At 39.5% G+C, this 18,342-nt stretch overlaps 1 protein-coding gene across 11 annotated transcripts in view; it reads right to left on the minus strand.

The window, feature by feature from the left end:
* Nucleotides 1–18,342, minus strand: part of NDRG3 (NDRG family member 3) — a 75,281-nt gene that overhangs the window by 29,977 nt on the left and 26,962 nt on the right. For 5 of the 11 annotated variants that reach the window (XR_013365216.1, XR_013365217.1, XM_077873052.1 and 2 more), the window contains exons 3-8: nucleotides 18,030–18,065; nucleotides 6,239–6,344; nucleotides 5,106–5,226; nucleotides 2,848–2,910; nucleotides 1,267–1,327; nucleotides 93–179 (exon numbers count right to left, since the gene is read on the minus strand). Coding sequence is in view for 9 of the 11 variants with exons in the window: in XM_077873052.1 (XP_077729178.1) it covers nucleotides 93–179; nucleotides 1,267–1,327; nucleotides 2,848–2,910; nucleotides 5,106–5,226; nucleotides 6,239–6,344; nucleotides 18,030–18,065 (474 nt within the window). In the remaining 2 variants the exon portion in view is untranslated. Of the gene's footprint in view, nucleotides 1–92; nucleotides 180–1,266; nucleotides 1,328–2,847; nucleotides 2,911–5,105; nucleotides 5,227–6,238; nucleotides 6,345–9,162; nucleotides 9,312–9,808; nucleotides 10,092–18,029; nucleotides 18,066–18,342 lie in introns of those variants that run through there. The other 6 variants (XM_077873054.1, XM_077873056.1, XM_077873057.1 and 3 more) reach the window with 5 other exon arrangements.

Consider the following 18,342-nt stretch of genomic DNA (forward strand, 5'->3'; position numbering starts at 1 on the left):
CATATAAATAAATAAAATATTTAAAGAAAAAAAATATCAAGACATTTTGAGAAGAGACCGAGATAAGCCAATGAATACCATTTGGTGCTTACTTTGGAAGCTGCCCAGTCAATCCAGCCTTTAGCACAAGGGTCAACATTAATGAGCACAAGGCCTTCCACGAGCTCCGGATGATTGAGCTGAAATAGGAGACAAAGAGAACGTTTGAAAGTTTCACTCCCAGCATTCTTCTAAAAAATACTGGAGCATGTTTAATGAATTCTTATGCATTATGCTATAATGCCTCAGATTTGAAAGAAAGACTTCAGGGAGGTGCTAGGTAGAGTATTTGCTCTTTAATAAGTCTGACTTGGCATTTGGAAAACCAGTTCCTTAAAATGCTATCAAATGATCTTGCCCTCAAATTGAACTCCAATAAAAAAAAAATTTAATTAAAAAAATAAAAAGGAAAAAAAATGATCTTGCCTTGCAGAGATCTGTGAGAAGACATTTCTGCAGCAGAGGAAGGCACTTGGTATCTCCACAGTTGTTTAGTTCATGGTCTTCCCTGATGGGAAAGTACCCTTGGAACCACTTGGCATAAGGAGCTGCTAAGGCTTAGACTAGCAAATTTCACAATCATATGTCCTTGTTCCCGAAAGGACCTTCTTTTGTTTTTTTCAGAGACCAGAGGAAGGGTGATACCACTCTGCCCCAGAATGCTGTCCTATCACCCAGGAAGCAGCTGAAAAATTTCTATGTACACTCAAAACTCTCTAGTTTACTTTGCTTTCCTCTGATTTCATTGATTATACTCACTATAGAAAATCTGATAAACAGAAATTATAAAAATTAGGAAATAAAACCTCATACTATCTAACCATACAACATCAATCCATGTTAGTATTTTGGTATATTTCCTTCCAGTCCTTTCCTATGCCTATGACAAATCATGTGAATCTGTATTCTAACGTTTTTGTTAACATTATAGTATATGTGAATCACATACCATTACAGGCTCTTTTTAAAAAATTTTAATGGCTGCACAAAATTCCCTTAAGTTCTAAGAATTATGTTTTACTGATGATGTACTGCCCTCATTTGTGATTTTTCAGGCACTCTTAAGTACAAAACAGGGCTTTACATACAAATTTGCATCTGTTGTTCACAGAATCTATAGAAAAACTGACACAAGACCTACAGTAGTACCTGGTCACTAATACAGCAGTAGTACTGTGACCTAGGCAGTGCTTCAAGGGTATCAAGACTAATCCTCTATGTACTTACTGCAAATCTGCTGAGGATGTAAGCTCCAGCTCCAACTCCAATCCCAATGATGCTTTTCAGACTATGAAAGGGGACATAACCAACACTGATGAGGTTAACTCGTTTGGAGATGACATGGCATAATGGGAAAAATACAACTGGGTTCAAATCTGGCTCTGATGCTTACTGGATTCTAGAATTTGGTCAAGTTCTCTAATTTTCTGAGCCTCAGTTCCTGATCTACAAAAGGATACAACTATCTACTTCTAAGTTGACTTTAAGGATTAAATGAAATATGACTAAAACCTGGGAGTCATTCTAACAGTTCCCTCTCCTATCACCTCCATGTCCAACCCAGCAGCAAGTCCTATAGAGTCTACCACTAAAACATTTCCTTCCTATTTCCATCTACTTCACTGTAACCGGAAGGGCATCCAGTACTCAGGCTATCATTACCTCTTACTTGACTGCTGTAATAGTTTAAAGGTCTCTTTGCTTTTTCTCTTTTACTCCTCTCCATCCCATTCTCTCCATAGCTAGAGTAATCCTTTTTAAAAATGTAAGCAGTGGGGCACCTGGGTGGCTCACTGGTTGAGCCTCTGCCTTTGGCTCAGGAGATCCTGGGGTTCTGGGATCGAGTCCCACACTGGGCTCCCCATAGGGAGCCTCTCGCTCTGCCTATGTCCCTGCCTCTTTCTCTGTGTCACTCATGAATAAGTAAATAAAATCTTAAAAAAAAAAAAAAAGTAAACAGCTTGGGATGCCTGGGTGGCATGGTCAGTTAAGTGTCTGACTCTTGGTTCTGGCTCAAGTAGTGATCTCAGAGTCATGGAATTGAGTCCTGCATTGAGCTCTGTGCTCAGCCAGGGAGTCTGCTTCTGGATTTTCTCTCACTCTCCCTCTGCCCCTCCCCCATGTCTAAAATAAATAGATATTTAAAAAAATAAAATAAATAAAAATGTAAAGCTTTACTGAAATGCAACTTTTATACGTAGAGTGATCATTTTAAAGACTAAGTTAAAAGAAAATTAAATCAAAGCACATTCTTATCCAACTCATTTTTAAATTCTACACCTGAAACTAAAAATTAAAAAAAAGAGACAGAATTGGATATTAAGCCCCTGCTTAAAACTCTTCTCTTTCTCTTTCGATATATGCATACACACACACACACACACACACACGTATTTTTATCTTTTCAATAAAATCCCAGATTCTTACCTGATCTGTGAGATGATGTTATGTGGTCCCTGCCTATTTCTCAAATTTCACTCCACGCCTTTCTCCTACTTGTTTATTTGGTCTAGGACTTCTGGAAATATCATCCCTTCTGTCTGGAATCCTCTTGCCCTGTGGGTGCTGCCCAGCTAGCAATGTCTACGTGAACCTGGTCCTCCTCTAACATCACCCTCAATGACTTCTCTTATAGCACCTCAGTTTTGATTTTTTGTTTGCTTATTTGTTGTTAATTATTCTTTCCACTAAGATGTAAGCTTCATAAGAACAGTGACTATTCTGTCTGCTTACCATCATAGCCCCTAGATTGGACACACAGTAAAAAGTCAACAAAAACTGTGTAAAATAACTGAATAATGAACCTACCTTAAGTGGGTAAGAACAGGAGGCAGCATTTCAGCTAACTCATCCATTGTAGGGTACTGGTACCTGAAATTCAGAAGGATACCCCCGGATTTATTTTATTTTATTTTATTATTTATTTATTTATTTTTAAAGATTGTATTTATTTATTCATGAGAGATACAGAGAGAGAGAAGCAGAGACACAGGCAGAGGGAGAAGCAGGCTCCATGCAGGGAGCCTGACGTGGGACTCGATCCGGAGACTCCAGGATCAGGCAGGCGCTAAACCGCTGAGCCACCCAGGGATCCCCGATACCCCCTGATTTAGAATGTACCCACATTTCCTAAACACTAGAACGCCAGAAGAGTATGGGATTCTTAAATAAAAGCATTTCCTTTATCAAAGACTGAAAGGAGATGACGTGTGGAAATGATTGTGATGGTTGTGCAACTCTCTACAATTTCCATGCTAAAAAGAAAGGAGAAGAATCCATGTGTCTCCATATTAAAGGGCAGACTCTGGGAGGAAGCCATTTGAAAAGAACAGGTAATATGGCTCTCTTTCAGGGCATTTCCAAATACCTAACAATCACTTTAACTGGGATTGAAACTCAGTAAACTTCCAACAGTTAAGAGTCAACTGAAGAAGTGGCTCTTGGTCTGCGGCTTATGTTCAGGCAGCTAAAGACAAAATTAAACAAAGCCTTAGTGGGTCTACCCACCTAGTCACAAATTCTGGACTCCTCATCATGAATACTGATTTGCTTTACTCAGGCATAATACTGCTTTTGAATCTGGTGTACAGATATAAACCACAGGATCTTAAGATGGTCAAACAAGCCCAGGAACCATTTCAGACTAGGATTCCAAGAAAAGAAGGGAGCATCCACTGAGATTACAGAATCAGAGATAGAAAGAGATCTTAAGACAATCTATATATGAGGCAAGATTTATTCTAACTTCTGACAGGGAAGTCAGCCTGCCTCTGCTTAAAACACTTTTTTAAGCAATGGAGTGTTCTTGAGCCATTTGTTAAAGAACAGAAAAAAGGAACTGGATCTAAGTCTTGTTGGATATACACTGGTCACTAGCCAATTTGCATCTGAGAGACACAACAGCCTGGACATAGTAACATGGCTTCTGGAGCCAGACTGCCTAAGTTAAAATTCCAGCTCTGCTACTTATTTGTTAGGTAATCTTGGCCAAGTTACTTAGCATTTCTGTGCCTCAGTATCCTCACTTGTAAAAAGGAATAATAAATCTGTCCCATAGGTCTGTGAGGGTTAAATGAGTCAATAAATGCGAGGCATTTATTTTTTATTTTTATTTTTTTTTTTAATTTTTAAAAATTTATTTATGATAGTCACACACACACACACACACACACACACACACACACACACAGAGGCAGAGACATAGGCAGAGGGAGAAGCAGGCTCCATGCACCGGAAGCGCGACGTGAGATTCGATCCCGGGTCTCCAGGCAGGCAGGCGCTAAACGGCTGCCACCCAGGGATCCCTAAATGCGAGGCATTTAAAGCAGTGTCAGGAATGTTGTCAAACTCCCATATAAGTGTTAGTTCTTATCATCTGCAATGATCTATTTCACAACAGTCACTGGCAGAGGCAGCTCTGGAGAGGAGCCAAGGGAAAGGGGGAAAAATCAGCATTCCACAGCTTATGCTTTCACTCCTCCTCTTAAGGTCATCTCAATAATTACAATGTCCAGGGGAAGAGTGATGGAGACTGTGGCTCCACCATGCAAAGCAAGATGAGGCTAAGAGCTCCAAGTCCAGTCAAAATGCATCTCTATCTGAAAGGGCAGCTTCTCTGGATAAATGGTTATAAGATATTCAAATTCCTGTGACCAGATTGGGAGGTAAGGTTGGGGAGGTGATCCCAGGAAGCTCAGAGGGATTGAAGTTTGGGCCTAGGTAGTTGGAAGTTTCAGGGAAGGACAGAAATGACATATTTTTAAAAAGATGAAGAATGGACAGAAAAAACAGTGAGAGGTGGGTGTTTCAGATACTTAAGCCTTGCAATTACAGGGAGACAAACTCCTGTCTATGGAGAACCATTCCTGGATATGAGAAAACATGCAGTCTTCCTCACCAGACTGTATATAATAGTCCTCTCAGATCAAGGAGGGAACTAGGAGAACAGTTGGTTGGTAAGTATAACCCCTAGGCTATGTTAAAATCAATGCTATTTCTCCCACTGGAGCTCAATCGTTTGCTTTTCTGAATGCATGCCTTCCAGAAGATCTTGCTTGTGGCCTTACCCTGTTGGGAAAGAGGGTGCACCTTCCTGCTGGCCTGGGGCATCCACGTGACAGACAGCAAAGTGCTGGGTGATCTCTTGCATATCTTCAAAGTTAAAGAATGCATTGAAACAGGATTTATCTGCAAGAGTAAAAATACTTGTAAGTCACAGGTTCTCCCCAGTTTTCAACAGACTATACGTAAAAGTAAAAGTCCTCTCCATTTCTCTCGTGTTCCCTGACTCAATTAATTCCATAACATCATCCTCTTTCATTCCCCCCTTTCCTCCTTTCACTCCCTTTTAATCACTCACTGTTCCACTAAAATGAGGTGTCTGAACAATGTAATTCAAGCTGCCCTAAAGGCTGAATACCAGACATCTCAATGACCTGAAAATGACAATGCATTCTCAATTCTACACAATGTCTACAAAATGGGAATCAATCCTGGTATTGTACAAAATGATCTTGAACTCATAATGCTACATTTCTCATGTACCTTATTCCCCCATCTGACACAGAGACACTGACTATATTCTAAGAACCTGGCTAGAGTAAATATCCTGGGCTGTTTACATTCACCATGTGGAAGACTGTCTCTTGGCAAAATTGTTGGGGTATAGAAAGGGGCTGCTGCTTCAATTTCTACCCTATTAAATATAACTGTTTAAATCACTTCTCAGGTGAAAGGCTACAAAAGCTCCAGCACTAGACTGTAGCCTCAAACACAGGCCACTTTGAAAGCTAGAGAAGCATGGGACAAACACAAGTACAGGACCTGATCCTGTGGCTAGGGCTAGAATCTTAAACAACCATCTAGAAAAGTCCATTTAAAATCACTGATGACAGGCCATAGCAAGAATACTTTTACTAATTCACTGAAGAGCTCACAACAAAGAAGTTCAAACTTTGGGTTTTCTAACCTGAAATATGAAAAAAAAAAAAAAAAAAACAAAGAAGTACAGATTTAAACAACTGATTTCAGTTCTACTCTTTAATCCTGCCATTAATACATGTAGCAACAAGGAAGGAGTTAAGATAAAGAGGAAAAAACCTGCGCTCTGTTAGAATACTGGGATTTCTTCTTTTTAAAAATAAATACACAAAGATCAAGTATTAAAATAAAAAGGAAAGGTATAAAATCAAATACATACGATTGAGGCCAATGTCATGGTATGTCAGAATAACTGGTCTGTTTCCCTTTGGTAGGCCTCTGATGGTAACGTGGACCACACCATGTGTTGTTTCTATGTCATGTTCCTGAAACAAGAGAATATATGGTCTCAGGAAAGGCAGAATGGACTTCCCAGGTGGCTAAAGTTCCACAAATACTTATTTACTGCTATTTCCTACTTGCTGGGGCGGGACACATCATTGGACTATCAGCATACCAGAGAGATGTTATACTATACAGAATATTCCCATTTTCTAATTCCTTCCAGATAAACAAACAAGGGAAAAAATATACATTCTCATCCACAAAGTTTACTATCTTAAATGAGGGAAGTCAGGGATCTGTTAAGGATACAGTTGCAAGTGGCTATGAAAAGATGAGCAAGCTGGGTAAGGAGTCAGAGAAGTCTTAGAGGAAAGAAGTCGAGGAAGCAGAAGATATGAAGGAGTTGCTAAGGTTTTAGAGACTCTAAACTCATGTTTAGCAACTGATAAAATTGAGTTGACACTTAAAGGTGCCTCTGCCTAAAATCTTTTCCCTTCTGACAGCTGCCCTCCTATGTCATCCATACATTACAGGAGTAGCTCTTGGCTGCCAGGTTTGTAGAATGTAACCTTGTGGTCATGACTTACTGGAGGCAGATGGGCATCTGGTCCATGCTGAGTATGCATTCTTCCCTGAGAATTTGTAATTGGAACTCAGATTTTATCCTTGGCTTGTTCTTCTCTTGAAAAAAGAAGCAAACTTGGGAGCTTTTATTTTATTTATATTTTTAAATAGGGTCCACACTGGGCATAGAGGGGGCTTGAATTCACAACCCTGAGATCAAGACCTGAGTTGAGATCAAGAGTTGGACCTTAACCAACTGAGCCACTCAGGTGCCCTACTTGGAAGATTTTAGTAGACATTTCCACTGCTCTAATTCTTGGTTCTAGCTGTTTGTGTTCTTAATTTCTGAGACATCCTTGGATTGCATCTGGTTTAAACTATCTTGAGCGGGCTTATTCTCTGCATCCCCAAAGAATCCTAATCAAGGCAATAAGTAGTTTAAGATGTAGTCAGAACAGAGTTCAGGAACTAAATAAAGTTGGAACAAGATGCAACTGGAGCTGCTGGGACCAGCACTAAGAGTGACTGGGTCGAAAAGAGAGGAATTGTAGAAAAGTCACTGAGATTTATTCTAGTCCTCGTCAATGTCCATATTTCTCAAAAATAAAAAATCATCATGTCTCACCTAGTGAATTTTTGCTGATGAAGTCCTTGTTTATCTCAGAGAGTCTTATAGTAGATAAGATTAATTCTGTCAATAAGAATCCCAACACAGGCAAAGGGCTTCCAACTTAATTTCCTATCTAATAATGAACCTCATCAGAACTTTGGTCTCTTCTCTGATGTGCGGTGCAAAATAATCATAGGCTAATTCAATATCAGTGTGTTTCAAGTAATAAGCTCCAGGCTGGAGCAGATAATCTCTATCAGATCAAACCATAAGTGACTATTTATGTGATTATTTCTGCTGCCTTCTATTCAAGTCTATTCGAAAGGCTTGAAAACGGGATATAAGAAATGAAGGAAAAGAATCAGATACTTCAAATGCTATGAAATAAAATATAGGGTTTGGATGGGGGGATATAAAGAAGTAAATTCCAGTTACTGTATGAGCATTTCTCTTACAGTAACAGCAAACTTACCAAGGAACCCATCCCCCTCCACCCTTCCCACTAGCAGGTTCCTTCATTAAACAACTACTTATTAAATCCCTACTACCAGGCCCTGGATTGAGGTTTGAGGATAAAACGGTGAACAGAAGAGATGTGATCCCTGTTCTCACAGAGATTATGTTCTAGATAGGAAGGCAGGCAATGAACACACTAAGTGCTATGAAAGAAATAGGAAACTGATAGAATATTGAGAAGAAAGTCATTAACTCTATCAGTAGTCAGGAAAATGCAAATTAAATTTAATGAGATGCTATTTCACATACATCAGAATGGCAAAATCTTTAAAGTCAGATAACATCAAGTGTTGACTGAGGCACAAAGAAATAAGAACTCTCATACACTGTTGGCAGGCATGCAAACTAGAGTAACTACTCTGGAGAACAATTTTGTAATGTCTTGTTAAGAAGTATCCAGCAGATTTACTTTTAGGTGTAAGCTGAAGAAATTCTTAAACACACAAAAAGATACACACAGAAGTGTACTTGGTATCCTTATTTATAATGTCAGGGATCCCTGGGTGGCGCAGCGGTTTGGCGCCTGCCTTTGGCCCAGGGCGCGATCCTGGAGACCCAGGATCGAATCCCATGTCGGGCTCCCGGTGCATGGAGCCTGCTTCTCCCTCTGCCTGTGTCTCTGCCTCTCTCTCTCTCTCTCTCTCTCTCTGTGTGTGACTATCATAAATAAATAAAAATTAAAAAAAAAAGTCAAAAAAATTGGAAATAGCTTAAAATATTTATCAGTAGGAAAACTGATAAATCATGATCTATTCATATAGTGAAATAGATTAAAATGAATGAATTAGAACTAGAAGCATTAGTACATGGAATATCCTGAAAGCATAATACTAAGTAGAAATGCAGAAGGATATATATTACCACTTAATGCAGATTTTTATAAAAACAACACTATATAGATTGTATGTTTACATACATACATTTAAAATACAAAAACTTGGGGAAGTAATACACACTAACTTTAAGATTTTGTTTCCTTTTGGGAGGTGATATATTCAGAAAAGGAACTCAAGGAGGCTTTGATTTCTCTCATATTTTACTACCCACCTACCCCTTCCCATGTTTTACTTCTTTAGAGAGAAGGAATAAAGAGATTGAGAAGCTGGCTTCTGCCAGATGGGTGACTACAAGAGAATCCAAGTTGAAGAGAATGTGCAACGATTTGTCACCTTCATAATCAGGTTGCTGGAGCCTTCCTTCCATCATATACGAACTTTCAGTAGAGTTTTGCTAAAATACTCCAGCGTGGCCTCAGCTGTGCTACTGAAGATAGAGGGAAAGTTCAGTCGATGCTTGGCCCTAAGGCTAGCAGGAACTCCTAAGGCCAGATAATAGATGAAAAAAGCATGTAGGGCAATGGAGTAGGGTGGGGGATAGTGAACTGTCAGGGAAGTTCAGAAGGATGATGAAAAGGGAGACATAACAAATGGGGTAAAGCAAACAAACAAAAATAACAACAAAAAAAGCATAACAACTCCCTCCCCCAAAACCACTGTATAAGTAGATGAGGGAACAAGGCAAAATACTCTGTCATCATCTCATAATCTGAAAAATTCAGTTAAAAATGGACCCCTAATAGATTTCAACTTTTTAGGGAGATCTCGGCCCCTACATCCCCATTACAAGCCCCTAAAATTGTGTAATGACCAAAGTATTCATGGGCCAAGAGTCCTCCACCCTATTTGTCAATTGTTTGCCCTATTTGGAGCAGCACTTGTCTGTCAGTGTCTCATATAGTTTCTCTTCATTTTCAAATTACGTGAATGTAAATGTTCTTAGTATAATTAAAAATATGAAAACAAAGGAGACACTCACCTCCACGTGGACTCGTAAATATAGCCCTTGTGACTCTGTATGTGAAGAACTGGAACAAGTCTCCATCTGGAGATGAATGTGGAGGGACCCTGGCAATGGTTGGGCAATTGCAGGGGTGATGCTGCTGCCACCTTTCTGTTTTAGTCAATGATCATCTGTTTCACAGGCTGTTTTTCCAATTACCCCACCTTTCACCCCAGCATTCTATATAGTATGATTACACAATGAGAGCTTATGCTCAAGGGGCAAACCCCAAGTAGTGTCTAAAAGGCTCTGCTCATAGATCTCAGAACTCTTATTATTTACCATCTCCAAGGCTACATATTCTTGAATACAATCCCTTTATTCTCCAGGCTATAAAATGACTTGAAATCATATTTTCCCCCTCTTCGCCTTGGACTACATCTTTCTCTTAATCAAAGATGTAACTTTAGAATCAAAGAGCCTAAAAAATAAAAATAAAATAAAATAAATAAAATAAAATAAAATAAAATAGCCTTTTAAAGAATGTAAGAGTTTATGGGGTGGGGGGTGGGGTGGGAAATGGATTAGACATATTATAGGGATTAAGGAGTACACTTGTAACGAGCACTCAATGATGTATGGAATTGAATTACTTTAATGTCACCTACAATTAATATAACACTGCGTTAACTAACTGGAGTTAAAAACTTTTTTAAAAAAGAATTTAATTTGGGGATCCCTGGGTGGTGGCCCAGCGGTTTAGCGCCTGCCTTCGGCCCAGGGCGTGATCCTGGAGTCCCGGGATCAAGTCCCACATCGGGCTCCCTGCATGGAGTCTGCTTCTCCCTCTGCCTCTCTCTCTGTATCTCATGAATGAATAAATAAAATTAAAAAAAAAAGAATTTAAGAGTTTAGGATATTGCCATTATTATATTTTTTAAGATTTATTTGAGAGAGAGGAGTGGAGGGGTAGAGGGACAGGGATAGAGAGAATACTGAGCAGACTCCTCGATGAGCACTGGGCCTGATTCGAGGCTTGATCTCAAGCCCCTGAGATTATGACCTAAGACAAAAACCAGGAGTCAGGCGTTTAAATAACTGCACTCCCCTGGCACCCTGACATTATTTTATAATAAAATTTCACCTTTTTTGGAGTCCTCTTTCCTTACATAAATGTGCTGTTATCAGAATTACACAATCTGACTTGTCTTACCTCTCTGAACTCAAGTTAATTTTTGATCACTCATGTCCTGGTCAGTCTGAAATCGTTGTAGAACACCACCCTTGGAAATGTCAACATTTTTGTTAGCATGAAATTTTACTGTTTCTAATAAGCAGGCTACTTATGAGCCTTGGGTATAGTTTTTGTTATTACACAGGAATTACTGATATAATACCTCTACTACCTTACCTCTGTATAGTGGTTTAAGGTTCATTTGCATAACCTCATTTACTCCCAGAGTAAAAAAATCTGCCTCCAGGAATACTCCGTCTTAGGCCTATCAAAAGATCACCTTTTCCTTTTTAAAGTTCCATGACACCTTTCCCTGACTCTAGTTTCAGCTCTCTCCCTCCTACCTCTTACCTCTTTCAGCCTATTTCAGTCAACACCCTTGCAGACTGTTTCTCCTGTTACTTTTCAACCACCTACAACTCTCGGCCTTCTCACAAATTAGGCTCTTTATCTGAAAGCCTCTTTTATAATTTATCAACACATAAAATCTATCTTTTCTTCCTTTAAAGCCAACTCCAATATCTTCCTCACATAGCTTTAGTTAACAATGAGGAAAAAAAGAGTAAATGGTTATTTAACCCACATGCAACATCCCAGAACACCAAGTCTCTTAAGTAGGAGAACCCAGGTAGGAGGGGGTGCATGTCTGACCAATTCAAACACCCTACCCTCTGACCACAGTGAGTGGCCCAAAAATGTACACGTGACCCATACTAAGCCAACAAGAATCTACCCCTGGATTTTTCCCTAGAATTACAGGTAAAGATCTTCTCTTAAGTAATGAGGCTGCTAAGCTGAAGAATGTCGATTTGGGGAGTTGGCAGCAATCATGCCCATGATACGACAGAGCTCGTCAAGGAAATAAAACCTTCCAGTGACAGGGGAAAAGGGAAATGAGAATGGGGTGCTGATAAAAAACAATCTTCGTTTTCCCCATAAGATTCCTTTTTTCCTCCCAATGAGAATAAAATCACCTACATCCTTAGAATTTACTAAAATCAACCTCCCCCTTGCCCATGCCCACATACAACTATGATGAATGAAATCAAACCAAAAAAGGTGGGGCATCTCAAGGGGGAGGAACTGTGAACAAAGGCTACCAGAAAGGAAAAGCATGAGGCAGAAGTGGGATAGGCCAGCAATAATTCCAGTTTTCCTGAGGGTGGGGAGTGTACATAAAGGAAGCAGAGAGACAGGAGGCTGAAAGGTAGACTGGGGCCACATTCACATCCTTCAAGGCCAGGAAGAGCATGGAGCTGGTCAAACTTTCTAACACAGAATGTAGCAGCTAACTGAATCCCAGCTCTCTCCAAACACCTCTTTTCAGTGGAAAGAATACTCAGGATATTTATTTCCCTTAATTCTCATTTGGTAACAATACCCATTCACCAAGCGATCTGCAGGAGTTTAAAGCTGTTTAATGATTAACGCAATGTGGTACGAATTAGATGTACATTCCTGAGGTCTTTTTATCTGTTGTAGCCTTTCCTTTTTCTTTTCATGACATCAGGTATATCGCCTAGTAAGTTGTAGTAGCAGTATCAGGAATAAAAACTTAAGGAATTTTTAACTTTCCAAAAAGAAAGTTTAAAGCTGTTTAAACCTGTTTAGAAGAGGCAGTCACATATATACATTTGAAACGCAGTGCTGAATACCAATCCTCACAGTTGGGTCCTATAAATCAGTTCTCTAAATAGCTACTGCAATTAAATAGCTAGCATGAAATTACTCAGCCCTTGGACATGCTTGGATTATTCTAGGAGAAGAACTCCATTCTTATGAGTTCACTGTATTATTAACCTCTTCTACGAGAATGATATATCCTGGCAGACATCAGCTTTTCACTCTCCATTAATATTTATTGAGTACCCCCCTGGTCGAAGTGAAAGACAATTTGATAAGACATGCCAAGAGCCCTAAACATGCTCACTTCAAGAATCCATCTAAGGAAATACTTTGAAGTGCATAAAATATATGCATGAAAATGTTCAGTGAACTGAACATATTATAAGTGATCTAATTTCCAAGAATAATGCAATGGTTAAGTCATGGTATTTCCAGATGAGGAAATAATAGGCATCCATCAGAAATTTTATGAGTGTTTTAAAATGATATAGAAAAAAATAAAATGCTAAAGAAATGAAATTTTTTTAAAAAGATTTTATTTATTTATTCATGAGAGACACACAGAGAGAGAGGCAGAGACACAGGCAGAGGGAGAAGCAGGCTCCATGCAGGGAACCCAACGTGGGACTCGATCCCGGGATCTGGGATCATGACCTGAGCCAAAGGCAGACACTCAACTGCTGAGCCACCCAGGCGTCCCTGAAATTGGGTTCTAATATTAAGTTAGAAAAGGAGACACAGGAGCGGCTGGGTGGTTCAGTCAGTTAAACGTCTGTATGCGGCTCAGGTCATGATCCCAGGGTCCTGGGATAGAGCCCCAAGTCCAGCTCTCTGCTCAGCAGAGAGTCTGCTTCTCCCTCTCCCTGTGTGCTCATGATCTCACTCTCTCTAAAATAAATAAATCTTTAAAAAGGGGAGGGGCACAAAATTGTACATCCTGTTTGACAACCACATAATTACTCTTATAAAAATTACATATATATATGCAAATCTATCTCAACACTAAACATCAACATAGTTGTCCCTGAATTATATGATTATGAATTTTTCCTAGTTCTTTTTAATTCTTTATGTTTTCCAAATTTTCAACTATGAGCAGGTACTCTTTCAATAACCAGACATAAAAGTAAAACTGGAAAGAAATAAAATAAAATATGGTTATCTTTAGGTAGGATCAACTTTTATTTTTGTACTTTTCTGAATTTTCGTTTTTCTTTTTTTTTTTTTAAAGACTTTATTTATTTATTCATGAGAGACACAGAGAGAGGCAGACACAGACAGAGGGAGAAGCAGGCTCCATGCAGGGAGCCCGACGTGGGACTCGATCCCAGGTCTCCAGGATCAGGCCCTGGGCCGAAGGCGGCGCTAAACCGCTGAGCCACCCGGGCTGCCCACTTTTCTGAATTTTCTAAACTCATTTCTGATGATATATAAATTTTTTTTTATTTTCTAAGATTTTTTTATTTTTATTTTTATTTTTTATTTTATTTTATTTTTTAAATTTATTTATGATAGTCACACAGAGAGATAGAGAGAGACAGAGAGAGGCAGAGATACAGGCAGAGGGAGAAGCAGGCTCCATGCACTGGGAGCCCGACGTGGGATCCGATCCCGGGTCTCCAGGATCGCGCCCTGGGCCAAAGGCAGGCGCTAAACCGCTGCGCCACCCAGGGATCCCTAAGATTTTTATTTTTAAGTCATCTCTATATCCAATGTGGGCTCAAACTTACAGCCCCAATATCAAGAGTCACATGTCCCACAGACTGAGCCAGCCAGGCAACCCTGACAAATGGTAAACTCCTAATTACAGTTTCAATTATTAGGGGGAGAGAAAAACCATGTAGTTGATTGGTACAGAAAATAGAGGGAAAAGGTGGCTTAGACTGAAGTTGTGAGCTTAGTTGAGGACACGAAGATAACTTCCCAGGGACATCATCAAATATGCCTCAAAGATTTTTCTGAGGCCAAGACAGAGATCAGAAGGAAGCCTTGATTAAATGGCTTCAAGTAATCTGGTGCCACAGTTATGCTAAAGGGGAACACCAATGCCAATGCTGAATGCTTTTCCATTTAGTGACAATGCTGGCTTTAAATATGTTCCGTTTTGTCTCCTAAGAATGCCCAAGTTTCTGGGACACCTTCAGGCAAACCAGGCCATTCTAGACTTCTCATATCACTGTTTCTAGCTCTTGGGCCTTCTATCAACCTGTTGCTAGACTCCTGACCCAGCTATCCCAGTCTCCCAAAAATCACATAAGCCTTTAACAGAGAGACAGGAATGGTGGTAGAAGTGCATTTGTGGGTGCCGGAAGGAGGAAAAAAAGAAGAGTTTATGTTTTTTTCTCCTTTACAGCACAAAAAACCTGTATACTCAAAACCAGTGACAGACATGTGACAAACATTTGCCACTGTTCTATTTGTATCAGGATTGAACTAAAACTTGTATTTCACAAGGCCAGAACATGTTATTATATTAAGGCTTCACAAAAAATACCAAGTTTTTGCCAGACTCTTTTTGTCCAATTTATTTATTTATTTAAGTAATCTCCACACACACCGTGGGGCTTGAAATCACGACCCTGATATCAAGAGTCATATGCTCTTCCGACTAAGCCAACCAGGTGCCCCTGCCAGACTATTTTTAAGCCTCAATTAAAAATAGAATGATTCATAATTATGTTTCTAAAGCTCAATTTCATTTATATCCAAATATTTATGTGAAAAAATCATAAAGGATATATACCAAATATCAACACTGGTGAAATAGCAAGTAATTTTTATTTATTTACCTTTTGTTTTTTTCTTATCTATTTTGTAGTAAGCATGTAATTTTTTTTTTAAAGATTTACTTATTTACTTAAAAGAGAAACAAAGAGACAGAGAGAGACCATGTGGGAGGGGATGGGGGGGGAGAGGGAGGGGCAAAGGGAGAGAGAGGGAGAATTCGAAGCAGACTCCCCAGTGAGTGCAGAGCCCGATGCAGAAATGGACCCCAGGACCCCGAGATCACAACCCCAGCTGAAATCAAAAGTTGGCTGCCCAACTGACAGTCACCAGGCACCCTGAGCCTGTAATTTTTTATATTTAATTTTTCTTTTTGGAAGGAGGAGGATAATCAATTTGGTGAAAATCAATGCTTCTACATTTTATACTTTTAAGTAGAAGTACACATACACTTTTTCTAGAATTCTTCATCTTGAATTTTACTGTCATACTCTCTCAAATGATCTCCTTCTAGGTAAATTACATTAGATATTAACAGTCAAATTCAACTGGTTCAACCTAGATCTAAACCATAAATGAAGTTAGAGCAAATTAAAGACAAACCCAAACTTGACTGCCACCACTTATCTAAAAAATGACTTATTTTTTGAGTAATGGACCTATAGCAAGAGATTCTTTAACAGTACTAGGTTGATTCTCTTGCATCTATAAAGTACCAAATAGTCGCATCAAGAGGTGTTTCACATTGGGATTCAGAAGTCTGTAACAATGCTATGATGTAACAAAATAAATTACATCTGCTCTGTTAAAGAACTTGAGCTTTTTTTTTTTTTAAGATTTTATTTATTCATGAGAGAGAGAGAGAGAGAGAGAGGCAGAGACACAGGCAGAGGGAGAAGCAGGCTCCATGCAGGGAGCCCAACGTGGGACTCAATCCCGGGTCTCCAGGATCACACCGTGGGCTGAAGGCAGCGCTAAACTGTTGAGCCACCCAGGCTGCCCAAAGAACTTCAGCTTTAAGAACAACTCAACTCTTTACAATATCTCAGCTCTAGATATTTCTAGGTTGGAAAGGATAGGCAATGGATCCAGAAGAGTGGGGTTTTGCAACTGCAATTCTACACAATGGCAAGTTATGAAACCTGATTCTCAATTTCTTCATCTGTAAAATAAAGATAATAAAAATCACCTTATGGGCACCTGGGTAGCTCAGTGGTTGAGTGTCTGCCTTTGGCTCACGTCATGATCCCAGGGTCCTGGGATCAAGTCTAGCATCAGGCTCCTTGTGGGGAGCCTGCTTCTCCCTCTACATCTCTGCCTCTCTCTAGGTCTCTCATGAGTAAATAAAATCTTAAAAAAAAATTAAAAAAAAAAATCACCTTGTGATAGTGCTCCAAGAAGTGGAGATGATGTATGTTTATTAACTATTGTAGGTATCCAATACAATTATGATATAACTGGTTTGCTTGTAAGACTGATATTAGTTCTTCCTTTTAATGCTAATACTATAGAGAGACTCTACTGTACTTAATATAAAAATGAATATCTAAAAATAACTATTTGTCTGTGGGTGCCCCGATCAGTTGAGTTCTGCCTTCAGCTGGGGTCAGGATCCCAGGGTTCTGGGATCAAACCCCGTGTCAGGCTCCCTGTTCAGTGAGGAGTCTACTTCTCCCTCTCCCTCTGCTCCTCCTCCTGCTCATGATCGTGCTGATAAATAAAATCTTTAAAATAAAATAAAAAAACAACTATTTGCCTATGCGTGTACAGGTTGGTTGAATCCTGGAAGCAAGGAAGTTGGTTTTCCAACCTTCCTTCCCTGCCTAGTACTTTCTGAGTCTACTTCATGTTGCTTCTAATAGCCACTACTATGATCCATCCTCAAAGTAGGACAGTCAGGCCTACTTATAAGTCATGGCCTTATAAGATTCTCATTTCCATGTATTCATTCCTTCCTTCCATTTCTTTCAGGGCCAATCAATGGATAAAGTAGATAGATGGACAGATGTTATTTTATTGATTTTGAAATTGGCAACAGAGAGGCAGACATAAGCAACTAGGAAGAACAATATTACTTAATTAAATACTAAGTCAAGCTGAATTTTGAACCTCCAAGCATAAAGCCAAAAGAAATCTGCATTTTGTATTAATAATCCTTAGTTAATTTGTCTTTTTCTTTTAGAAAAAGTTTTTTTTGGACGCCTGGCTGGCTTGGTCAAAGGAACATGAGACTCTTGATCTTGGGGTCATGAGTTTGAGCCCCATGATGGGTGTAGAGATTACTTAAATAAATAAAACTAAAAAAAAAAAAAAAAAAAAAGATTTTGTTGATAAGTCTCCCCTCAAACTGTCCCCGCCCCTTTTCCACAGTGAGGTGACAACCCTCCATTTAACATCTGTGACTGAGGTTTCCAGTATCATTTGAGGGAAGATCTTAATCACAAAGTGACAGTTCAACCCAGTAACCTACAACCATAAAGCAGGCACCTGGCAGGCAGTTTTTGAATACAACAGCAAATCATTTTAAACAAACTTGATCCAATGATCAAAAGAACATGAAGGAGTTATGATTAGCTATGAAGAGAGATCCACTTCTACAGGCCACCAGGATAGGGAGGGAAGCACTGCAGAGATCCTGTACATAGCCCCCCTTGGTGCTTGTACAGTCCTTACCTGACAGTCAAAGTCCTGGAAGTTTCGTGTACCAGTCTGTCAACAGAAGGCAGAAAACACAGTCAGTTTCCCCATGTGGCTTCCCCAAACGTGCAGCAAATTCAGTTCACAGTGCAAGCAGTGCACGTGCAGCTCTTGGTTATAATAAAACTAAAATGTCTCATCAAAAGACTTCAGAGGCAGGGTGGGCTCCTAACATATGGTAGTTAATAAAAGATAAGATTACACTTTGACAGGCTTCATGTGAAGATAAAGGAAAGGAGACCAGTTACCCAGTAAAGTTTGTAACTTCCTGCTTCCCTACCTAAAGAGA

Source organism: Canis aureus, chromosome 26 (genome assembly GCF_053574225.1).
Source record: "Canis aureus isolate CA01 chromosome 26, VMU_Caureus_v.1.0, whole genome shotgun sequence".
Lineage (NCBI taxonomy): Eukaryota > Metazoa > Chordata > Mammalia > Carnivora > Canidae > Canis > Canis aureus.